At 32.7% G+C, this 26,936-nt stretch overlaps 1 protein-coding gene across 3 annotated transcripts in view; it reads right to left on the reverse strand.

The window, feature by feature from the left end:
- LOC135841412 (E3 ubiquitin-protein ligase RNF19A-like) overlaps window positions 1-26,936 on the reverse strand; it is a 142,317-nt gene that overhangs the window by 29,565 nt on the left and 85,816 nt on the right. For all 3 annotated transcript variants that reach the window (XM_065358353.1, XM_065358354.1, XM_065358356.1), the window contains 6 exons: window positions 19,645-19,834; window positions 18,743-18,857; window positions 14,450-14,634; window positions 13,415-13,559; window positions 11,949-12,085; window positions 10,500-10,597 (listed from right to left, as the gene is read on the reverse strand). In XM_065358353.1, the coding sequence (XP_065214425.1) occupies window positions 10,500-10,597; window positions 11,949-12,085; window positions 13,415-13,559; window positions 14,450-14,634; window positions 18,743-18,857; window positions 19,645-19,834 (870 nt within the window). The remainder of the gene's footprint in view (window positions 1-10,499; window positions 10,598-11,948; window positions 12,086-13,414; window positions 13,560-14,449; window positions 14,635-18,742; window positions 18,858-19,644; window positions 19,835-26,936) is intronic.

Below are 26,936 nucleotides of genomic sequence, written 5' to 3' on the forward strand. Positions count from 1 at the left end.
TTTCCTACAGGAAAAACGTAACCAACATTTCAAAGAAATTTTCATCTCACTATAATTATTATTTTTCTGATGGACCGATATTTCCCCCGTTTGTAATAATTTCAACATTTACACACGAAACAGGAATCAACAAAAAAAAGTTATTAGAGTTGGGGTGGAAATTTAATTGAAAAAATTAACATAAATTCGATATTTAAGACGCGACGAAACTTGAAATTCACGTGAACCTTTTAATTTTAAGTTTATGCAAATTTTTCTCGTGTACTACCGGTAGGTACTTTCCATCCAAACTCAATATTCCGCCGAGTTATATTCAACTTCCAAAATACCTACTTCCACTTCTACAAATAAAATCAAACTTGGGCAACCTTTTCGAAAATATTTTGCCAGCAGGCAGGTATACGAAAGAGCCTAACTTGGGTTAGAAAAACGTATAAAAACAAACAAACATTTCGCTGAAAAAACTTTCCACTCGTCTTCGCAACAAAAAGGTCTATTCTTGAAGTTTTGTAGGTACATTGAATTTTAAAAAACTCGGCGAATTTTTTCATATCAAATGACTAACGCTGGATGTAAAAGAGCTCACATGAGAATTAAGCCTATTCTAATATTAAAGGCGTCAGTCTGCTCGTACAAGCCTCCGTGTAGTTTTAGATATTGATTTTGGAACATTTTTTTGCTCGCTCAGAATAAAACGCCTCGCACAATATACATAATTTCTCTGCACATTAACTAATTATGTTCCTAAAATTTTGTTTCATCTTGATCTAGCTGTCTTTTGGATACTCTTTGATAAAATATTACTCGCAATATAGGCTGCAAAGGGATTACAAAAAAAAGTACAAAAATATATACGCGAAGTAGGTATCATATCGTTTCATCTTTCATATTCACAATTGCTCTGAGACTTCGAAAAGCTCCAGACTATATTAAAATACGCGTAAAATTTCCATACTCCGGATATTTTACAGTGGGTAATAAATACATTTGATCGGAAAAAACGAGTCATTTTTTATTCGATCGTCGCTATACGTCAGTATTCGAGTATTTCCATTTGTATTCATGCAACGTTGCCGCATATTCCCAAAGTCATTAATGGTAAAAGGTAGAGTAATATCGAGTTATCTCGCTATTTTCACGTACGTATTACTGTTTTATTTGTGCAAGTAGGTACATAGAAAACTCACTTAAGAAATTGAAAAAATGTTGTAATAATATTTTTAGGGCCCAAAATTTGGCCAGAAAGTTTTCCACCCCCTCTCCACATCAAAATTTTAGTTCACCAAAACTCAATTCAATCAAAACGAATAATTCGAAGGAATATTAAAATTTGATTTTCTTAAAATTCAAACTCAATGACGTTCTAAACTGAGAAATTCATTGTAGAATTTAAGCATCAACGCAGACAAAGTCTTCTCGTTTCTTCACTGAAAGAGTTGAGGTATTTAATTGTCGTAGAATTATTCTGAAGTGACATTACGACCTATCCAAATGAGTTAAAATTTCGCAACAAATTCAAATCTCAAGACGAAAATATTTTTTGAGGATTTTTAAAGAATTCTGAGTCCAAAATGGGAGTCATGATTTTAAGAATTTTGAAAAAGTGTCATGCGACGTATATCCAAATGCGTTAAAATTTTCAAAAAAATTCAAACATTATGACGAAAATGTTTTATGAGCATTTTTGAAGAATTGTTTTGCTCAAAATTGAGTTAGGTATAGTAATTTTCACGAATCAAAACAAAATAAAATTTTGCAAAACATTCAAATCTGACGACGAAAACATTTTTTGAACATTTTAAAAAAAATTTGGCTCCAAATGGGGTCATGATTTTAGGGATTTTGAAAAAAGTGTCACGCAACCTATCAAAATGTGTTAAAAATTTCGAAAAAATTCAAAAATTTTGACGAAAAGGTTCTTTTAGCATTAAAAAAAATTTTTTAGCTCAAAATTCAGTAATCATTTTCAAGATTATCAAAATGCTTTTCGAGTACATATTTTATTTTGAGCCCAAAATTGGGTCATGATTTTGGGGATTTTGAAAAAGTGTCATACAACCTATCAAAATGAGTATAAATTTTGCTAAAAATACAAATATTTTGACGAAAACGTTTTTATAGCAGTTTTACAAAATTTTAAGCTCAAAAGTAGGTCATGATTTTCGTGACATGCAACCAATCAAAAATGATTAAAATTTCATGAGAAAATTAATACTTTTTTTGAGCACTTTTGAAAAATTGCGGCTTTAAATTTGGCTCATTTTGTAAAATTATCATCACCAAACAAACTCAATTTCGTACTCAAAATTCTAGAAAAAAATGCACCAAAAAATTAACCATAGAAGACCCAATTTTGGCATAAAAATTCTACAAAATTGCTCAAAAAACATTTTCGTTGCAAAATTTGAATTTCTCGCGAAGTTTCAACCAATTTCGATGGATCGCAAAGTAACTTTCAAATAATTCTACACATCTTCATTTTTACTAAAAATTGGAGAGGGTACGATTTTAAAACAATTTTAGGGCCCGAGACATTTTGAAAATTTATGGTTTTCAGACTCCACCCTCGCCCTATTCTTCGTTCTCAGCGCCTTCAAAAACCTTATAAACCTTACGTCACGAGATTTTTTCAATTTTCAGGAAATATACCTAGAGAGGAGGGGGGGAGTTGGAGGGGCTGAATCGAAAAAATAAGTTGATATTCGTTTTCAGCGCCTCCAAAAACCTTATAAACCATATGTCACAAGATTTTTCCCATTTTCAGGAAATTTGGAGGATGGGGGAGGGGGTTGGAGGGGCTGAATCGAAAAAATAAGTTGATATTCGTTTTCAGCACCTCCAAAAACATTATAAACCATACGTCACATGATTTTTTCAATTTTCAGAAAATCTGGTGGGAGGGAGGTGTTTCAGGGATTGAATCAAATAAATGAGTTGATATTCGTATTCAGCGCTCTAGAAAACGTATAAAACGATATGTCACACGATATTAGACATTTTTTTGCATTTTGACCAAAATTTTGGAGCTTTGTAGTCTGCACCCCCCTCCCCCCAATCATAAAAATGTACCTGTGCTTTGTGGATTTTTTTCAAATTTTTAAATCATGTCTCTAAAATTTTGCAAGATTTTGAAAATTGAGCTTATCCGAATTCCGAATGAATTTTACGAGCTGCAAAAATACCAGCCAGCTGAACTCTTTTCGCCACGTGGACTGCGGACTAAAATGCATTAAGCTATGAAAGAAAATCAAGCTAAATGGATAATCATTCCACCACACGTCGAAAACAATCACTCGTAAATTCGTCATAACCCTACTCACGCACCTCCCCTCCCCTCTAGCCATCCAGTAACAACTTATGGAAACCCTACACGCATAAATTCATAAGAGCATACCTAACTACTCGACCGTACTACTGACAATAAGAATGAGAAATTATAAAAATAAATTTCTATTTACGTAGTACTACATATACGTAGCTGGTACACACGTGCTCATAAATGCGGGTAAACCGTCGACGTCGTCGGTCGTCGAGTACTACTGGTACAACAATAATTGGAAAACGCTTCATAAAACATCTTTAAAAAGCAACTACATACAAGCACACACTCGAGTAAGTAATTCAGCAAAGCGTACCACTAGTACGAGTACCGTACGTATAGTGATACCCAATTAAACGTTGGTAATTTCACTCGAGTCTAACAAGAGAGGAAAAAATTGCACAGGAAAGACTTGTATGTACGTATAACGACACAGAAAAGCCATTTGCATAATACTACGAGGACCGCCAGCAAGTCTTATGTTGGCGCAGTGCACAAATTCCAACACGTTGTCAATGCAATTAACACGGTTTTAGCTAATTCTTCTTATTTATACTGGCTGCGGACGAACAGCATCGAACAAGAGTGTAGGAGGGTTGATAATTAAATCCTAGTGTACTGGTACTGGTAGTGCGGTACATTAGCACTCCATCCCACGGCTTCGCGTTGACCGTCCGACGAGATGACACCAAAGTTCACGGTACTGCCGTCCCAAAGTAACGATTAAGTTCAAGGTTTGACATTTTAGACATTTCAATGACCCGATGTGATGGAAACTCGCGCCTAAGAAAACGACCAGCCTCTTGTCTAACCCTTTCTTTGTACACAAACCAACCGAGCTGACATCAATGGCATTTCTTCGCACAAAACTCGGCTCATTGGGGAGGGGGGAGGGGGAGGAAGAACGATATTTTCCCAAAAGTATACATCGACGTAGCACAATATACGTATACGAAAACCGGGTAATAAAGCAAGAGCTATACGCGGCTCTCGTAGACCGTAGATTTAATTAAATCGACTCGATCGCCGAATTTCCTACGCACACCGAGCGAAATTCCTATCTTGTGGCCGCCCTATAATCAAATTTACAACTCGACTCGAGCCAAATATTACGAACCCCTAAGCGTCGACGACTACTCATCTAGACGATTAAATTACTCAAAGACGTACCTATACCGGGTGTCCCAATTTGGATGTAGGGAAACTCCAATTTGGTAACGGAAAGACTGATGAAAGAATTCAAATGACAAAATTCGAGAAGGTATACGTCAGGTTGGGTGTAGCTAAATATTAAAGGAGTTGACAAGAAGTGGAGTTCAGCTAGAAAGTCTTCATCACAAAAATTCAGCTTTCACAGTTCTACTCGCATTCACGATTTTTCGTTTTGCTCAAGAAAATTGTTACAGGATTTTATTATTCGAATTTTGGCAACTTTTTGAAAATAAACATTTGATCGAATTGAGGTACCTACATAGAATGCTGTGATTTCATTTCTGACCTTTCAAATGGATTAGAAAAGATTTCAAATCAATTTGGGGAGCTCCAGATTTTTTCCAAAAAATTTAGCCCAACAAATGGCAATCACGAACAGACCTGAAACCACTAAAACATTTTTTTCGCTTATTTAAACCCTACTTTCGACACCCCCAGTTGATTGGTGGCGGGTCTTGAGCAGTTTGAAAGTCTTCATTGGATTTTTGAATTTTTCGGTTTGTTTTAAAAAAACTTCATTCATAGAAAGGCATCTTTGGACCTACACACAAAAACTAGGATCAACCATTCTCACGACTCCCTTGATTGATTTCAAGTACGTTTTTTTCCAAAATCAGTCTCTCCATGTACCTTCCCTTTCAAAACAACTGAAAACATTACTTCTTCATTTTTCAATAACTTTAGAAAAGATAGAACCAAGGCAAACAAAAACAATTCCCAAGGCTTACGCTCATTTTTTTCGAAAAAAAAGTAATTCTAGTCGCCAAAAGAGTCCAAAAAAGTAACCATAAAGTAAGGTAACAAAAAAAATTATAAGACGTGAGCAAAACATTTAAATGCAGAAAAAAATCACAAAAAAACAAAAACAATTTCGATTTGATAAATTTAATGTAGGTAAAAAAAAATTACAAAACAAAACGTTCCAATTAAAAATTGATAATGAAACTCCATCTGGGTTTGGAAATTTTAGCAATAAGCAGAATTTAAAATTGATACATTTTCACAATATTTGTCATTCAGACTATTTCAAAACTTTTAGGCAATGCAAATTTTTCGAGAAAAATCAAAAACCAAACTTTTAGGAATCTTTTGTAGAAAGCTGAGATTTTTTGCTGTTTTTGACTGAACGCAAGAGTGACAATATTAGCAACAGATAAGGCTTTTTATAACGAGTTTTGGTAAAATAGCAACATTTTTTAGTAAAAAAGTGAGACAAAAATTTTTGTGGAAAAAAATGAAAATTTTTCGAAGTTTTAAATAGCGAAATTTTTTGCCAATTCTGGTAAAAACGATAATTTTTTCAATTTTTGGGGAAAAGTACATAGGACTTTTTGGGAATTATTGGGAAAAAGTAACGTTTTTTTGCAATTTTTGTCATTAAAAGGAAAATTTTTTCACTAATTTTTGCAAACAAGCGAGATTTTTTGGCAGGTTTTGGCAAATCTGTGATAATTTTTTTGTAATGTTTCGCCAAAAAGACGACAATTTTTAATGATTTACATCAGTAAATAAAGAGACTTTTTGGCAAAGACGAAAGGTGAATCTTTTTGCGATTTTTGACAGAAGACAAGACCTGGACAGTTTAATTGAACCCTGAATTCCTCATCAGTTTTTTTTTCAGGGTCTTCAAACATTCTCATTTTGGGTTATGCTCATTTTTTTTTCAAAATCTAAAATTTATAAAAAAAAAGGAACTTTTTTTCATTTTTGAGGGGAAATATTTATGATCTTTTTGCTAATTTGATTTTCAACGTCGCTACGAAACAATTACCAGAAATTTCAAATTCTGAAAAATTTTTTGTCCCTGATTCGAATCACAAATGAACGATTATGTTCCCCAATACATTTTGAAATTATTGGAAGTCAGCGAAAGTTTCGGAATTTGAGGTTTTCGAGCTTTTGAGATGGCTGATTCCAATTTTTTAATATGATTTTAACCTTCTCATCAAAGTAAGCGCTTCAGGAAAGATCAGTTTCAAAAAATTTCAAAAATTGAAAAACGCGAATGGAAATCAGAGTCACAACAGGTCGATTCATTGAGACCCTTCTTCTCATAAACATAACCATGTAACAATTTTTGAAAATGTTGGAACTGATTAGCCTTATAGAAGGAGACTCAGTATTAGATCAAGAGTGAACTTGAGAGAAAAATTGAAATCAGCGTCCCTAAAACCTTAGAATATTCTATCCCTTTATGATATTTTTCGAAATTTTTGAAACCTACTTTCCCTCCAAAGATTGAATTTGGGATCAGGAGCAAAAATTGAGCGAAAAAACCAAAATTCACGATTCCAAAAACCAAAATTTTTGTACCCATGACACAATTTTTGAAATTATAAAATATTGAACAACCTATACTTGGATGGATATCTTTTTAAAAAAAATATGCGATTTTCCAAAAAAAAAAAAAAAAAAAAAAAAAAAAAAATGCCAGTTGATTTAAATGTCTTTTTAATGGTTTGTCCTCTCCAACACAGTTTTAAAACGATAAGAATTGTAAATTATGATATGTAAAATTGTACAAACGTCACTCAACATGCTCTCACTCCTGCAGCTCAATTAATTAGGCAAACACATCTTCACATTCTCAGCAAATATTGCATAATTTAATCGCCTAATGGGAACCTTCATCACGACTTGTAATATTTCATATTCAAACAGGGACACCCTGTATACACATAAATTCAACATAGAGTACAGTACATCGATACACACAACAAACTATAAACCTTCGATGATGTAAACTCATCGTACCATCGTGAACACACAAAACATCATCGCTCACAAGTCGAGCTCAATGTACCAAGTTTTATACACAGTATTACCCTTCGGATAAAAGTCATTATAATACCTTCGCCCCCGCTTTCGCCTCCATTCTGCTAGTCGCGTTGTCTCAAACAATACGTATTTAATTATCTGAAACTATTAATCGTTTCGGTTCGCTAATTAGTACAGAGAACGACGCCGAGCGCGAGTATACAATATCGATCATCGCACCACGAAATTCCCTCGACGCCGCTCCCTCCCACACTCACTCTCTCTCGCTGACAAATTCCAATCAAACATAAACCATGAAATGTAAACACCACACAATCCCTTGATAATGCCTGACGACATGTCCATCAATTTTCCAAAACCAAAAAAACCATCGCATCGTATCGTAACGTAACCATCGAATGAAAATATTTACTCGTCTGTACACACCGCGACTAGACGTAACGAGCATGAAAGTAGAGAGAAAAAAATCGTTTAAAATAACAAATTTCAACGCCTAAGTCAACAAGTGTGCGATTTGCGACTGTTTCTCTTCCGCCCTCGTCCATACATTCAATAAAAATACATACCGACGAGTAAACCCACACGCAGCAGCGTTCAAATTATAATTACAGTGCTCTACTCAGGTTGGTTGTTTTTTTTCTTTTTCAACCCTAGAATAATAATCGTTACACGACGAATTATAAAATGAACACGCGAGATGACAATTTCGTCGACGACACGACGACGAGTCAACGATGGAAAAAAAATTACCCGTGAACCTAGCACGTCCGAGATATTATCATAAAAAAAAAGTAAAAAATAGCAGCGAAATGTAAAAATAATTTGTTCGCAGGACGCCCGAATCCATTTAGAGGTAATTACCCTGAAAGTAGCATTAACTATTAGTCGTACATTACGAACGCGATGAAGAAAATATTGTGCATTTATGGAGCCTACATTACATCACATATTAGTCGTGTGTGCTTCCGGAAGACCCTGTATCACGTATTGAGGAACATACGCACTAATTTAGAATGGTTTTTTTCACACACACCAAAAAAAAAAGATTTTAGATAGAAATTAATAGAATACGAGCATTTTACTTATACGTGTCTTCTATTTCTATTCATTTCTAATATACGAAATATTTATCTAACAATGCGATGACAATAAAGTTGAATTACACCCACGGAGAATTAACTGATTTTGTCCAATTAAATTCAACAACGAGATGACCTCGTTTGTCCAGACGTAATGAGCGAAAATTCCAAATTTTCAAATCGTCAATTACCGAATGACCCAAATTAGGGAATAATTTTCTACCAAAATAAAAAAATAAACACACGAATAAAAATGTAAACAACAGTTGAATAGCAAAACATAATTCATCTGAAAATTAAATCCGCGTTCCTATACGAGGGAATTTGATATTTAATGAACAATTAGCCAGACTAGGAAAATTCAAGATGCTAATTTCTTGGCCATTAAGCAGATATAAAGATGAGAAAAAAATCACTTTCGAGTACCTATTTCTAAATAACAAGAATTATTTCTACGAACGATTTACGATGCACTAAAACTGAAACGTTAAAGAAAAAGACTCGTCAAAAAAAAGAAGCACTTTGCTATAGTGACAAGAAAACAGAAAAGACATTACCGTCAAAACATTTTCTTTTTGAAATAAATCTCTTTTTTGTATTTGAAATTTTACAATCCAAACGTTAATTTATTTCAAACCATCTTCAAATTTATTATGCACTTGATTGTCATTTTTTTCTGTTTAAAATTTAATGATATTTCTTTACATATTTTACAATATTACCCATTCAAATTTTTTCGTTCCTCGAGCAAAAAATTTCGACTATTTTTTCAATTATTACTATATTTTATTACCTTCGGTAAATACCCCCCTTTTCTAACAATGTATGTAATGTACAAACCTGTACAAAAAATACACGACTGTGTATACTCGTATTATGTAGATAAATACATTGTACTTAGTGAACCCTACAATGACTTTTATTTCAAATTTTAATATTTCTTGGAAGAGCACAAACTTCTTCATTTTACCATTTTTTGCAGTCTCAAAATTATCGGGTACCTGTTACAGTCGTGGTTGTTTATTGTTTCTCGGTATAGATAAAAATAAAATACAAATTTCCTTTTACACAGTTTTACAAAATTATTTCTCTTTTATCGTTGGTTCTCAATTGTTTTTTTTTGTTTTTTTTTTTCAATTTGAAGAGCAGTGTGTAACAAAAATGAATTTTCAAACTACGGATTTTTTGTAAAAACTTTTTCAAACGACGAGTAATTTCATTTTCAATATTGAAAAAATTGTTACTGGCAAAGTCAAACAAAATGTTTTTTTTTTCATTCAAATCCCCCCTCATTTTTATAATTTTTAAGGTTGAAAAATATTACAATGTATTGGAAAAAAGCTAATTATTTTTATTGTGTGAGGGAAAGTTGAAAGAAGAGTAGGAAGAGCACTCATGAACATTTCAAAAACGAATTGAAAATAATTGAAGCTAGAAATAGCCTTTCAATTTTTCAACAGGCCAATACCCCCATTTTTCTCAAATTCTCAATCAGATATGAAATTACCCCTGTTTTTCAACTAAATGTGTATTTTTCTTCAATATTTTTCAAAAAGCTGCAAGTTTTGAACATTCTCATCACGTCAGAATTCAATTTACTCAGCGATGAAGTAAAATATTACGGAATTTTTCAAATATAGGTAGAAAAAAGTGAGCCACTATCAGACTACCAGAGTACTTATCCTTCGATCTGGCGTCCTGTAGGGGTATCTGTGTTTGCATCGGACAACGCGAGATGCCTTTGTATTACGTTCGACTCTACCTAACGGCATTCCAGGTATCTAAAAGCGGTTCTCGCGTGTCCGATGCATTCACATCCACCCTCTACATACTACACTGTTTTTTCTCATTTCCAAACGAATTCGGTTGGAAGAAGAACCTCATTTTTCTCGAATTTTAAAAAGCAAAAAAAGAAAAAAAAGCATCAGAAAATTTCTAGCTCGAGTAAGATTTTGAATTCACCTACAGACACCATTCTATTCAAAAATGCAAAATCGACCAAACCCGGAGAAAAGGACATCTCTATTTCTTAAAAAGTGTCAAACAGATGCTTCTACCATAAAAATAATTCAAAGTAGAAGAAATAAATAAGCATATGAATAAAAACTTACGGCAGTAATGACGCCAGTAACGATGGCCGTATTACGTCTGCATCTTTTGGCGAATAAAAATCTCGTATACATTTTCCGTCCAGTCCAAATTGGAACACCTAGTGAAAAAATAAAAAAAAGTGATTAAAATCAAAGAACAAAAAAGATGAATATTGTTTATCTTTGACTTAGATAGTGCCACATGTAATTTTTTTCTACAAATAAAACGAACGATATGAAATTTCGGGCGGATTGCGAAGAAAAAATCTACAGATTTTGATCAAATTTCAAAGATATCTTCATCACGAATTAGAAGTCACTGAGAAAAAATTGCAGTCTCGAGAGTACCTCTACCTACAGGGAAGATACAGGCTCCAAAAAAGACTTTCTCACTTTTCAGAAAGAGGAGTCTTTTTTTCCAAAAATTTCAAGACTTTTAATAGAGAAACAAGGGACGTGTACGAAAATTCAATATAATTTGAGCTCAGCTCTATCAAAATCATACCGAACGACAAATCACACGATTGTTTGGAATTTGTTGATTTTTATAAAGATTTAGAGGTTATCAAAGAAGTACTCAGAGTCGTTGTGTAGACATTTTATCGCTAAAAAAATTAATTTTCGATGTTTTTACTACCATTGAAAATATTATAAACAACGTGTCACTTGAGTAGGTAAGTACCTATGTATTTTGTGTAAAGTCTAAAAGGACTGGTTCAACCTAATAAATCATCATCATCATCAAATATTTATAGTAATTCAAGAGGCCAAGAAGAATTTGGAGTTTCATCTAAAAAATAAGCTGATATCTGAACTTGACGTTACCGAAAACACTACAAACGATAAATTACACGACCCATTATTAATTTGTTTCAATTTCGCAACATTTTTTGGGGGGAGGGGGGTGCATCATCTCCAGCATTTCAGAATCTCAAAATAAAAACTATACTCGATGGTTACCTATAAAAATATCTTTTGTCTGTATTCTTTCAGATTTTTGAATGAGACCTTAAGAGCCTTTTTTATTAGATTGAAAAATGTCCTCTTTATAAAAAAATTCAATTTTCAATCAACTTTAGAGAATTTTCGCAAAAATTTAGAATCTCCTTTGAATTTCTTTTCTAATGGCGCAAGAAAATTTGTGCCAAGTATTACCGTTTAGGAATTATATGCTCTTTTAATACTTTTACTAAAAATTAGCAACATAAGAAAAATAAACATTATTGGTATTTTTTCGAAAACGCCCTATTTTGAGGGTCCATAGCTTCCCTCCAGAGACACCCAGAATTTTTTCTGAACATTTTTCAACTCAAAATGAAGGTCTCTAATATGGAATTTGATCAACATTTTTCAATTTTTTTTTTTTTTCGCAATCTATTTTAATGAACATTTAGGAATAATGTAGCATCTCCATTTTTCACCATGATTCATCATTTTTCTGAATAAAATAATTCAATACCACCATCTCACCTATAATTATAGCAGGAACAGCGATACCGGCAATGAGAGCAATACCAACTGGGGCACCGACTAAAATACCCAACTGCCAAAGGATTTTCTTCTTCCTTGACCATGGTTTTTTGCCCCAAAATGTGCATCCGGAAGGACTGAAAAACAAACAAAATAATAAATTATCAATTACACCACTATCTCTGCAATAATAACGAAGAATAAATCTAATCTAATCTATTCTACAAAAATACACATTGAAAAAAAAGGCAAAATTTACATAAATACAAATTTAAATAGATGCTTGAGAAGATAAATGAACAAATAGAAAGATTTAGGTATACGTTTTCAAGTTTACCATTTTTAAATACAAATAAAAATCTTCTCACAAGGTTATTATTATCAATTTTTTGAAAAATGAAATTCCTCATTTTACACGATATCTCGAATCGTACTTATTCAAAGTAAAGATTAAGTACACATCGAGTAACTAATAAGGTCAAAATATTTATAAAATTACAACTATCGAATATTTATAGATTAAATCTAGCATTTTTAACGCGTAATTCGTCAATTTAACCAATTACTCGTATCTCAATCTCAATAAGACAGTTTTTCTTTCCTTGGCGTTGTAATTTCATGAATCGAGCGGATGCAAGAATTACGAGGAAATCCATCAACCTTAATTCACTTTTCTACGTAAATAAAACCGATGATAAAGCAAATCGATAAGTAATTTATTACTAAGTATGGTCGACTTCGATGCCACAATCAATCGTAAGAATTATTTGTTTTTCTTTCTTAATCGAGTTAATTGAGTACGAATTTCTAGAATCGATAGGTACCTTAATAAATTTCAAATCGAGTAACGAGAATTTATCTAATTTCAAGAGTGATACCGATTCCAATGTGTATAAAAAGTTCAAGAGCAAGGAGTCCTCGAGATTTTTCAAAAAATCAAGTATCTATTTTCGTTTAAATATCTTTTAATTAAAATTTATTTATAATTTCAATTTTTAAATTTAAAACTGAAACGTATATTTCATTTGATTTTTAAAAAGATGAAAAATTTCTCAAATAACATTACATTTTTTTTCGTAAAAATCCATCCAATTGTTATTCATAAACTGCTAACGATTTTTTAAACATTTTTTAAAATACAAATTATGAAAACATCTCGAACCGAAAATAATATTCCATTTACTAATGATAATTTTTCAATTAAACTAGATCAAATTTCATGGTCAAGTTAGGATACTACGACGAAAGAATTTCAACTTAATCATTCAGATAGAATTCGATGTGAGCCACGATAACTGATATATTTTCAGTAACCGTTACTTTATTACCCATCTAACGTGATAATTCAATCGAGTGATAACTAATTCGATCAAATGAAACCAGATTTTTTTTTACAGAAAACGAATGGGTATCGTTAAAAAATACACGTTAGTTAGTAAAACAAATCAAAACCACGTAATATATACCTAAGATAATGCAAATCGCCGACAACATTCATACAAAGCCAGCAGAATTCGGCGCCGCAGACAGCACAGGTCATATGATTACACGAGCCATCATCCATTTTTACGATCAAAACTCGACATATTGGACAGCATTTTATATCTTCACCTGTACATAAAACCAAACAACACGTATATTAATTACTCGACCTAAAGTAGGTACATACAAAAAAAAAAGTGTTAGCTAGTTTTTCTCGTAAATATTTCCAACTCTACGACGACTTTCGATCGACATAAAGCACCTAGAAAACTCTAAGAAAAAATTTCCCACTCGAGCCTCAAAGTCGAGTTGAGTATTTTCACATCGAGTAGGTACCGAGTACGCGTCAGAAAACAAGTCGACGGATAATTAAATTCTTCTTTGTTCGTAATACACGTAGGTAATACGATCTACGTGAAACTGAAGTAATTTCAGAGCCAAGTATTTCGTTAGTTCTCAACTACCATCTTTACTCCATTGCACAGATACCTCGCTACCTCACCAGCATACTTTCCCTGCAACTTTTCAACTCATTAAACGTAATGAGAAGTTTTTTCTCCTGTTTAGGTACCTTGGAAGAAAAAAAAATTAATAACTGACAACCCGTATTTTATTTTTCTTCTTTTTCTACTCCACTATTAGGAGGAAATTTTTTACGACTGGGACACCTCGAGTAGTTCAGGTGTGTTTTTCTTGGCTTTTTTCCATTATCACTAAACGAGCTTTTAAGCTCGGTTTTAAAATATACGACCTAGTATTCGCAAACTATTTCAAGTAAAATTGCAATTTTCCAGCGCGAAAAAGACATATACGAATATACAGTTGGTATTTATCGAGTTTCTCGATACACCTTTGAAACTGCCTAAATTTGCCTAATTCGATACAATTCCATTAAATACACTATACGAATGTGAATTTATTCGTGGGAAATTCTTTATGTACTCGTAGTCGTTTCCTCGATCGATTTCGACGGTTATTTTTTTTCCTAATATTTATGGAAGTACATCGACAATACTCACGACTTTGAGAATCACGACTAAAAGTAGACGTTCGCAAATTAGCCGAGCGTTCAGCACGAGCCGAATCACACGTTTGGTTCGGATGCCACGCTGCTTTGCAATGGTAACAAAAATACGACCCGCAGCCCGGTCTTTCGCATCTTAATTTCGGACAACTGGCACAACCACTTGCAATGACCGCGTATCTGTAAGCAAAGAAATACACAAGACGGTTTAAATATACTGAAATTAAATTACGAGTAAGTATAGTACGTAGTACGTAGGTACTTTACACAGCTACTTACACAACGGTGTAGTATTTTAATTGGGGAAACTTCCTAATGTAATTGAAATAGGAGCATAGCAGAGCTAAACTACCTTGCTGTAGATTTAAAAGCTGAACCTTTATATTCGTTGGAAATTGTACTCGTACGTACGTTTTTCTGCCTATGTAATTTTAACTAAACTTAATTTGAAAGGGCCCTCCGGTCCTTCCTGATCCTAAATTCTATCCCCAGTTTGAAAGAATGATTAAATGAGAAATTTTTTATTCATGGATGTGAATTTACAATACTGCTCAATAATGGTTCTAAAAATACAAGGAATACCTGATTTGTATTTTATAGTTCGCCACAATTACAATAAATAGGTAAATATTGAATTGAATTGGATTGAATTCAGATCTCATAACCATAAGTCATGAGAACTGGATCAGTAGATTCAGAATTAATTCTTCTTTTTTTTCAACAACCAGTTATTCGTGTTTTTGACATTTTTTCAATTTTTTATTACATTTTTAAATAGTGTTGAAAAATAAAAATCATCCTACAGCTCCAAGTCGAGTGAAAAAGGAACAGAAAACTACAAAAACCTGCTAATTTCAAAAAATTCCTGTGTTAAGGTAGAACATTCACACATTTTTGGATCCACTGAAATGCAGTTTTTTGGTGTTTCACCGGGCTTTTTGGATTCTCTAAGGAATGGAGGGTGGTGTTCAAAACTTGTAACTAAAGTATTCATCGGCGTAGGAGACGAGAAGCTTGAGGGGGGGGGGGTGAAATTTCCTACACTTTTGTTTGGTTCAATTTAGTTATTGTCAATATTCCTATTACTTACTTTAAAATTTGAGAAATTACCCATCCAAATGCTCAATTAATTTTACGAGCAAACAGAAAAATTCTCAATTTTTTCCAACTTTTTCTCAATTTTGTTCTCGTCTTCGGCACAACTTTCAAGAAATTAAATTTTCAAAAATTCGGTAAGTGGGTGCTTTTCTAATGATTTTTCAAGCAAAACCTTGCGTTTTTTCAATTTTTTTCGACTTTGCTGATCATTTGATCAAGAATAGCCCTATGAGTCCAAAGATGAGCTCGATTCTTCATTACGAACTCACCAACAGGTTTTTCTTTAGACAATCCGAAAAATATCTACGTTAACTTCAAAGGAGAAGTGCACAAAAAATAATTTCATACTCGAATTCAAATAAAATCAACGGAGAGAAGTTTGTGATGAAGGAGCAAGTTTGGAGGATTGAACAAAAAAAAATCAAGCATTCGAACTTGACACTATCCATGACCAAATTAGGAATCTTTTAGCGATGTTTAGTAAAGCCTCAGACCAAAACAATGATAATGATTCAATACTCAAACTCAACCCCTCCCCTCCCCTATTACATATAACATAGAAAACAATGAGCTACCTACACAGCATTTTTAATTTTTGTACATTGAGGTCTCTAAAGGTTCAGATTTCTCACCTCACAAAGATTCAACTATCCTAAAATTTTGAAGTTTTTTTTTTGTTTTCTTTCAGGATTTCAAAATTGAGCAAACAGAAATTGATTAAAATGAAAGTTAACCTAATAAAGGTAAAAAGCAATTCCATGGTATCCAACGGATTTTTTTTAAATTTTGAAACAAAAATCACTACTTTTTTCAACCCAATTTTCAGAAAGCCCTCCACTCGACCCCCCCCCCTCCTCCCCACACACACACACAAAAAATCAACAAAATCAAATTTTTCACAGGAAAATTTTCATAAAAATTGAAATTATTGGAAGACAATTGGTATACAGTCGGCCCCGCTTATTGTGGTCGCATTTGTCCGAGGCCAAATGATTCTATTAAGCGGGTGATTCTATAAAGGGAACTTTTGAAAAAACATAATTTTCACATACAAAATTGACTAGATACAATTGTGCATGCATACTAAAAAGACGGATCAAAATTACAATACTCGCGAATTTACGATTTAGGTACATAACATATCTATTTTTCCAATTTTAAAATGTTTAGATTTTTCCCCCCAAATTTATCATCACTTGAGGGAAAGTTTTTAGAAATTTAAATTTAAATATAAGAGAATAATAAGTTAAAAATTCAAAAAATTTTGATTTAAAGTAAGTATGAAAAAACAAGCCATTACCCCTAAAAAACCACAATATTTTTTAGAAAGGGGAGTCACAAAGTTTTCATTTCATGATTAAAAAATAGAAAAAAAGGACAAAAGTTGGACAATTTCTCAAGTTTTATTAGAATGAAATGAGGAGGGGTTCAACTTTTTCACTACTTCGGAAAGCATTTTGATTTTTTTTTTCATCATCATTTGAGAGAACATTTCCAGATTTCCAAGAAAATAAATAATGTAAGTAAGAAATTCAAAATTTTTTTATTTAAAATATGAAAAAACAAGTCATTTTCCCAAAAATACCGCAAAATGTCTCACAAAATGATTCTACAAAGCGGAGAGCTTGATTACATTAAACGAGTAATTTTCTGTGTAATTAGGTACAAAAAATCGGGACCGATCATTTTGAACATATTAAACGGGTGATTCTATTAAGCGGATCCACAATAAGCGGGGCCGACTGTACTTACAAAGTATTTTTCAATTTCATCAAAAATAAACTTTTTTTTCAATAATTTGAATTTTTATATGTTTTTACTACCTTTTTGACTAAATTCACTACTTTTTCACTACTGTCACTACCTGTTAGATACCTTGAATTAAAAAAAATTAAAAAAAATAATTGAAAATTAATTTACCAAAAATTGTTTTAATTAATGAAACTTGAATGCAATTTTAAATTTTACAACCCTTTTTCAAGGGTATAGATGAGCTGACATTTTTTTTTCGTTTTTTCAAATTTTTGAAAGATAACAGGGAAAATGTTTACTAACGAAAAATTTTAATTAGAACGTATTCTGGTCATTCTAACCCCATCAGAAGTAGTTTGTCATCACTGTTACTTCTTTTCAGGTGTTCCGAGAATCTTCATTTTATATTACAGAAAGCAATGATGAAAAATCGCACTCTATGGTCTTGTTGAGATCTCTCTTACCTCCCTCCGCTATTCAAACATCATTATTCATTATAAAATTTTACTCTCGAATTTTTGTACAGATGTAGTAATTTTAAAACACTCCTGGATAGATGAGGGAAGTTAATGAGTCAAAAATCGGTACTTGATGGCCTAATAGGTTAAAAATATTTACAAAAAGAATTTCTTAAATTGATTTCTTTTCAGATAAATTCCTGTGAATTTTTGAAATTTTAAAAAAAATTTATAAAAATTGCCAAACAATTTCAAGACTCTCAAACAGAATTTTTTTAAAGAGTATAGCTGAAAAATGTGATAAAAGTTATCGATTTACTTTTCACCCCACTACCACTGGCCATTAAATCTACGAAGAATTCAAATCTTTTTTTCAAGTTTTTTAACCTTTCTTGGGCACTTGTACAGTGCTCATAAAAAAGAACGAAGAGAGAACAGGATTCGAGAAGAGATAATTTTTTCATGACAAAATATTGTGATAATTTTCAAAAAAATCGCTAAGTTGACAAAATGGAAATTTTTTTGAAAAAATTCAATCATCCGACGGAATTTCTTGGAACCATCCATTGGTTATTTTTCCAACATCACCGAGACATTTCAAACTTTGATATGACCGCAGAATGGTGTCAATGGCTTCTAAATACGGTCATTGGTCACGTAACTTTTACTATTAGTCATCGCATATAGTCACTGATTATGAGAAGCTGGGTCATTGCGACCGTAGACAGTTGAATGCAATCCTTTTACCAGGTAATTTAATCAAATAAATTTTCAAAACGAATGAAGAAATTCACCCAAGTACTTTGATTCGCTCCAGTAATAAATTTCAACAATTTCAAAAAACCAGATCACCGATCAATAACCTTGAAAATTCATTAATTTCCACACACCCAGTCCAACAACAAAATATGTACCTACACAATTATTTCAATAACAAAAAATCCCAATTAACATCACCATTCTCAATCAATAATACTAACCCGCAATCAGGAGCAGGACACCAACGAGTATCCGGATCAACTGCCAGTATTCTACGTAACGTAAAATCTTCGTATTTCTCAAACAGCACCGGATCATTCAGCACCATTCTAATATCTGTGCATAAATCAAGAAAAAACGTCAAAATTAATATCTCGATATGGTAAAAAAACGTAAGCTATTGCCAAAATCTACAACCAAAAAAAAAAAAAGGAGCAACACGCTCTCTGCTTACAATATTTTTAACCTAATCCAAAAATATAAACTTCTATTTCCGTGACTCGATCGCCAAATAGGTCTACCTCACGAGTCATCAATCAATACGTCATAATTCGGTAGACGTTTCGTGCTTTGATAGCCATCTTAATCGAGCATTAATTAGCGGTAAATATTTACACGTTGCTCGAGGCATATTACTGGTTTTCGTGATTTTTCACTATTAATTCCACATCCTTCGCGTAGGTACTTGTGTTTGTAGTTTTTATTTAACCTACCTACGTATTCGTATAAGAGCACTAACGCCATAGTTTGTATATTTTACACATGCACATCGGAATAACTATATACCTTAGCTAGACCTGCCTAGTTGTATTTATTATTATCATTGGTAGTATCGTCAATAAAAACCATCGGTGCTGGGTAGAGTGTTTATGGTTTAGTTTACCACAACGCAGATACCATTTTACGTACGTTTATATTTACATTACCCAGTTTGTATCATAATACACCAACCTTACAATAGATATGTATAAACGTATACATATTGAACGTGTCATTCGCCTGGTCGTATTATAAATTCATTGACCGCAAGTACCTATACCTATACCACGATTTGGTGTTCATATTTCGTAAAAATTAGCCATACGTAGGTAGTTAGGTAGTACACACAGTACATTGTACTCACCATTAGGATGTAAGCTTTCCGGGCATTCGGGACACATGACGTTAACCCTAGATTCGGAAATCTCGATACGTAAATACTGCTGGTAGCAATCAATGCAGGAACGATGCTGGCAACTAATCAATTTTGGAAAAAATTCTATAGGTAAATCTGCTAAACATAACGGACATTCTCGCAGTTTACAGTCTTCGCTCTGTAACATCAAATAAAAAACATGCTGAAATTAGTATCTAATCTATTCGCTGAGTTACTCGCATTAACATCATCGTATTATATCGACTAAATTAAATATTATGCAAAGGTACACATAAAGGTAAGAATTTCAGCTTCGAGGGATAAGTAACTTCCTTTCGTTTCCAGATAATATTGAGAAATATATATTATAGGTAGTTTTTTCATAAAAGATTATAGCACAACGCGAGAAATAAATAAGAAAAAAAAAACCGGTTACACGAATCGAGCTCGTATCATATACATATTTAACGGGAATATTCCGCACAAATGCTAAATACGTTTATAATTTTCACTCTTAATTATCCTGTTTATTGTTCTGGCTGTTATGTGTGTATAAATGTATCACGATTACGACGATGTTTACGGCGCTCTTCGGCGGCGGCGGCGGTGCCTCGTTGCACCGGATTCCTCTAAAATCCAGGCGAATGTAAAACGGAAGATAAACTGAACTAATATTTGGGAAAACACATTCCTTCGTATATATTTCCTCTCTTTCTTCTATAAAACTGGTATACTTCTACCTAACCTACTATTTAAATCACGTCTCTAAATGAGCAATGTGCGTACAGGGTGTTCTGCAACGAATCGTGCCTTTCTTCTACGGATGCAGTTGGTGAGATATGCGAATGTGTGATGGGTTGCCTACTTTTCAAATGAATAGACAAGGTTTTGAAAAGTTTCCAACGGTGGTTCATCATACAGGAAAATATTTGAAAATGTTTTCTTCCTTCCCTATATTTACTAACTTTTTGAATTATTTTTTCTCTGATGGTACTTGAAGAAAATTGTACCTAACCCATTTGGTGAAATCTGATTTACTAATTTGCATGATTGTGTACACTCCTCGACGCACATGATGCTCACAAAATTATTCAGAAACTCAATTAAAATGACAAAAATACAATTTGAGGTACATCAAGACCACGATTTCCAACCTTTGAAACAAAAAAAAATAATCAAAAAATTTTTCGATAAATTTTGAAATGAAAGAGGTACAAAATACGAGATGCTGGGAGGAAGACATTTTTTAATTTGATTGATAACTCTTCCAAAATTGATTTCTTTCCTAAGTCACTCGAAAATTTGAGGAATTATAATCTTCAACCTGAATAATGCAGCAATTAAATTCATTCGGGTAGAATTAAAGCAGAGGGTCCAGTCTTTCAAATTTCCTCAATTTTTCAGAGAATTTTTTCAATTTTCAACATCATTCAGATAACAACTGCCAACAAAAAAGAAAAGAAAAGGTGGGGTAAACTTTTTCAAATCCATCAATGGCGAATTCCATCGGTTAATCGAAGAATTTTCACAGAGTTCATGAAGCTAGGATTGGGAGAGGGGTTGAAGTGGCTCTGATTTTAAAATTTACAACTTCATCACCTTCAAGAATTTGCCTTGACTCTTGAGCCAAACTGACGAGGGGGAAGGGGGTAAAAACCGAAAAATAAGTAAACAGCTAACCTCGTAGAATAATTCTGACCTCACGGAGCCCCTTTTGAAAATTCACCTTATTTTTGCGATTAAAAAATTCTGTACTTCAGAGCAAAAACGATGGAAGTCAATTTTTTTTCGATTTTGAGATTTTTACATCATTGGAAAGCTCTCGCAAAACTTCTTGACTTTCCATCCTTTTTGCTCTGGAGTACAGGATTAAAATGGATCATCTGGAGACAGCATACGTAAATAATTAGGACTCAAAAAGAGATGGAAGGGAGGGAGGAAGAGGTGTTTCAAGTGTCTCAAAATTTGAAAAAACCGTATTCATTTTCAAGCATTCTGTTATTAGGTTGACTTATAGAACTCTAAAAGGATTGTAGGCTGTCCAAAAAATGTTGAATAGAAATTAGAACATTTAAACTCTCTTCCCCAGTCCATTTCAATTTCAGGTCCCAAGTTCGGAGTTTTCATCTCATAAAAATAAAAGGTTCCTGAATTGGGCAAATTTTCGAAGTTTTAAAAAATGTTGAGGTACACCAACTCTCATCTACTTCTGGAGCTAAAAACAGGAGAAATACTGATTTTTAAAATTTCGAGAAATCAAACTCCCTCCTCATAGTGAATTACTGACCAACAGAATTATTTTACGAAAGGAGTGCTCGTTGTTCCAAAAATTGTAGGACCTCGCATGAAATTTAAAAGGAAAAATTTGATTCTGCATGATGAATAGTATTAAGGACCTTCGGTGAATTGAAGAGGAAGGCAGGAGTTCAATAAGTCTTAAAATTTTGAAATTGAGCTTCAAAAGGATCGATGCAGTTGCCCTTCCCAGAAACGATGAAAAAAATTGGAAAGATTTAAATCCTCCTCTTCAGTTCTTTCAGGTCCTAAACCAACAGTTTCCATTTCAATTCATAAATATTATTTGTAAAAAATTCCAAAATTAGGGGGAAAATTCACTTTTGAATGAAAAAAATCAACGTGTTGGCAAAATGTTTGAAAATGGAGGAAACACTGATTTTTTAAATTTCAGATATTTTTAACTCCCTCTCAGTCTGTTCCAAGACCCTACACCCTGAGAAGTACTTTGAAGAAATCTAAGCCAAATTGCACCAAAATAATGAAAAAATTGAAAACAAAAACAAGACGCTAACCCCCCCCCCACTTAACGGATGTAATAATCTTGTAATTATAAACACCCCCCCCCCCAAATACAAAAAAAAAATCGTGAACTGAAGTGTCAAAAAATGAATACAAATTATTCTTCAAAATCAAGGAAAATGACTTTTTAATGTCTTTTTTTAGAATTTTCAATTTTTTTCAGCATAAGGCAATCCAATAAAATGACGGGATATTTTGTTCAATTTTAAAAATGACAACTCTTACACATCGTCAACAATTATGTAATTGGCAATATCCGCTCCCCCCCCCGTTTTCATTCAAGCCACACGTACACCACTAGTACTGCCACATATAGGTACTTGCAAAAAAGGTCAACAAAACGAATACATTTTTAGTGCAGTTTTCAACAAACGAATTTCTGAAAAAATGATCACAAATAAAAAGAAATTTCAATAAAACGTCACTAAGCACCAACAATATCATCATTTTACTCAAAAAAAATTCCAAATTGCCCTAAAATAACCCATTAGAAAATTTGAAACTCGTCTCGATCAGTTTCGAACCACCCTATACACAAAGCAATAAGATGTATGCATACACCGAAACAAAAACGTCAACCTTTAGTTGGCAATACGATAAATTAAAACAACCGCGTGCTTTTTATTCGGGTCTTCCTATGCGCCGAACAAAATCCTTAGCTTTGTAAAGGGTTCGTTTCATAAATACGTTATTTTTTTTTCAAACATCGAATTCTTATAAAATTATTCTTCCTTTAAATTTATTCCAGTTTTAAACCTTTTTATCATTGTACCACATTCATGAAATTCATCTACACACATTAAATTTGTAGGCAATTTTTCCAAAGAAAAAAATGAAATTGAAACCATAAAATTATTCACAAAATGGGAGTCGTAGATATCTCGTGAAATTCTTTCAGATATTTCAAATGAACTTTAAGAAAAAAACTCCCTCGCCTCTCTCAATATTGTCAAAGTTTGACTGAATAAAAAAAAAGAGAAAACATACAGACAGAATAAAATTTCAGCGCCGTCAATATTTCAAAAGTTTTTGGTACTTTCCACGTGTTTAAATTCTTACAATTTCTATCACATTTCAATGGTTTTGCACACGTGTAACTCAAAAAATGAAAATAAAAAACTGAACATAAAATCAGAATTCCTTTTCACTTCATAAATTCGCCAATCCATCAATGTAACGATTTTTCTAGCAAAATTTATCAAGTTATCAGCCGTAGATTTTAATCCAGGGCAAAATTTTTTAAAACGTCGATTCGCGAAGATAAATTAATTTGAAAATTTTCGCCACGAAGTTCGCGAAACTTTACAAAACAATTAACAAAATTTCGTAAACAACGAAACTGAAAGAAACAGCGAGAATTTCGTTTCAAGAATTTCGCAACCAACTTTACGATACACAATGAGTCCGAAAATATTCGCCATTTTCAATTTTGAATTCGCCTACGTCAATAATTTTTCACAGATGAGAAAGCACATTCTAAGTTATTAAATTCTCAACGTTGAAACTTTCTCGGCCCAATTTTTGAAAAAAAAGCAATAAAACGCGTATTCTGCGTAGAAAATCTCGACATAACCGTTTGAATTTTTTTGAAAAACATCCCATACAGATATCTCTTCTCATTCCATCCGGTATATTTTCGATTGTCTGACAAGTAATTACGTCCACGTGTTCTTTTAACGACGAACAAGGCACAAACATCTCAATGAAATTCTCAATGCGTAGGTTATAAAAAAATCTCCAATAAAGGTAAAAATTCCAAATGGCCGAGACTTTTATAACTTTCTTAAGTGGAATCGATTCATTGAGAATTCCTATCACTCTCCGGAGGTAGAATTTTTACTGGTGTTCGGTACCAAATTGAGGATTATTCTAAAATACCTTCATACCAGTCTCATGTATAAACTCTTGTACATTACAACCCTTATTTTTACAAGCTATAATAAAAAAAAAACAAGTAGAGAGAGTGAGAGACGAAAAAAAGAAAATTTTGGCATACGTAGGATAGGTGTGGAGTACGGTGTACCTTGTAAAGACTTATGTAACAACGTTGCCAACTTACACCGCCTCATCATTCCAACTTCTGTTCGCCTCTTTAATACGCTTTTGATCGATTTTAAAATACCATTCGAAAGAAAAAGCACACGTCGCTAATGTCGAAAACGTTTTAAAAATAATTGAAAATTTTCACAAAATTGACTAAAATTCTCCCTCTGCGTTTCAACCCCGCGAATCCGATCGGTTCTCAGTTTGCGCGAATTAATGACGTAAAAGCCCGCCTGACTCGCGTCATCCACTTCACTCGTCGACAAGCACAAACCTATTCCAATTTAGAGGATTTCATCTTCCTTTAAGACCTTCTATATGAAAATCACGAAAATGTGGCCAATTCCCTCCCCCTCCCTTAACATTTTTTTCAGAATAAGTCTATTGACCTATTTTTGTACAGTAATCAAACCTGCATGGTACGTACATTTTTTCCTCGTTTCAAACTCGTTAAAATATTGGAAATTATTTTTTTTTTCAAAGAATAATAATATACACAACTCGTTATTTTTTTAATGTATTATTCCATCTACTTTTTCTTTCACTTCATCGGAACCGAAGTAAAATGAATAATGATATTAACGATTTTTATAACTGTCGCTTTTTAATCTTTGAAGAAAATATACATAATAAAATAATAAATGAGTACGCCGCGCTGATTTAATTTTCAAAAGAAATTACGCAATTTTGATTTATTATAATTCGATCGTTTCGAAACGCCAACTATATATACCTATACCATTACCTACCTCGTTCCTGAAAGTAAAAATACAGACTAAATTCACGAGCCGAAGAACTCATTCTTAATGAGCCCTTTCATCTCTTTTTTTCTTTTCAATTAAAATATTATTATATTTATTCGTGGTTTCATTAATTTGCCTAATTCGATAAGAAAAATACGTACTCGAAATTCTTCTTTTTTCTGACGAGTTATTTTTCACCTCGCCAGTAAAATAGTTCACTTTTGAAATGAAAATCAGGTAAAAGAAGTAGGTTATCGTGTTTTATTCACACTTGTCATAATTTTGAATGAAAGTGTAATTGCATCGGGTTACCTACAATTAAAAAGGAGGTGTTCCATCCTGTAAGCACCGATTCTGGGTCAATAAGAACCCCTAACTGACTGCTAGTAATATTTTACATTTAATGCTTTTTGACATAAAATGAAATTATTTTCAAGGGATATGGTAGCAAGATCAAAGAAATTACAAAGTTGGGTTTTAAAAATGTTTTAAATCACTGCATTGAATTTTCCATCGAAATTCTAGGATATTGAATATTTTTTCTAGTCGCATAGTTACACTCGTAATACAGGGTATGTAGTTTCAGAATCGGTGATTTTTGAACAATGAGTAAGAAAGGATTGCCAACTTCTGGAACATAAATAACCTAAAACGCTGATTTTTTTCAGTGAGATCCATCAACTTTAATGATGGTTTTTTCAGACAAAATTCGTACATTGAATTTTGTTTATTTAATCCTGGTTCGATTTTCAATTTTCAAAAGTTCAACAATTTACATTGGAGTTGAACTTTCATTTAAAAAATTCGAACATGACTTTCATTTTTCTAAAGCTCAACCTCAAATTTACAAGTTTACCTAAGAATTGAACTTTTATTTTTATACAAAAAACTGCATCTTATTCCAGGTGTTCAGTATTTATAGTTCAAAAGTTACACTTTTAAGTACTTTGAACGTTCAAGTTTTAGTGTAAAAGTTCAACCATTACCTTGAAAAAGTTCAACCGTTATTGAAAGTTTCACTTTCATTTTAAAAGTTTGAATAATTTCAGAAGTTCAATTTTCAATATGAAAGTTCGACTTACTTATTTCAAAAGCTGAACTTTCAATAGAAAGGCCCAGCTTTCATACTTGAAAAGCTCAACGTTCAATACAAAAGTTCGCCTGACAATTGAACTTTCATTTCAAAAGCCTGATTCTTACTTCAATATTCAACTTTTACTTTGAAAGTTCTACTTTAACTTCAAAAGTTCAACTTTTACTATAAATGTTCAACATATTGACAGCTTCACATTCATTTAAAAAGTTCAAATCATTTCAAAAGTCCAAATTTCTATATAAAAATTGGACTTACTTCGAAAGCTGAACTTTCAACACAAAAGCTTATCTTAGATACTCAAAAGCTCAACTTTTAATACGGAAGTTTCACCAATTTTAAAAATTCAACTTTCATTTTTATAGTCTGACTGTTATTTAAAAAGGTCAACTTTCAATTTGAAAGTTCATTCTGCTCTCACTTCAAAAGTTTTAGCTTTCATTTTCAAAGTTTCATTATGATTTCAAAGGTTCAGCTCATTTCAAAAACCCCTCAAATCTAATACATATAAAAGATCAACTCATTTTAAAAATTGTACATTCATTTCAAAAGCCCAGTTTTTATTTCAAAAACTTCACTTTCAT

Source organism: Planococcus citri, chromosome 3, assembly GCF_950023065.1.
Source record: "Planococcus citri chromosome 3, ihPlaCitr1.1, whole genome shotgun sequence".
In the NCBI taxonomy this organism is placed as follows: Eukaryota; Metazoa; Arthropoda; class Insecta; order Hemiptera; family Pseudococcidae; genus Planococcus; species Planococcus citri.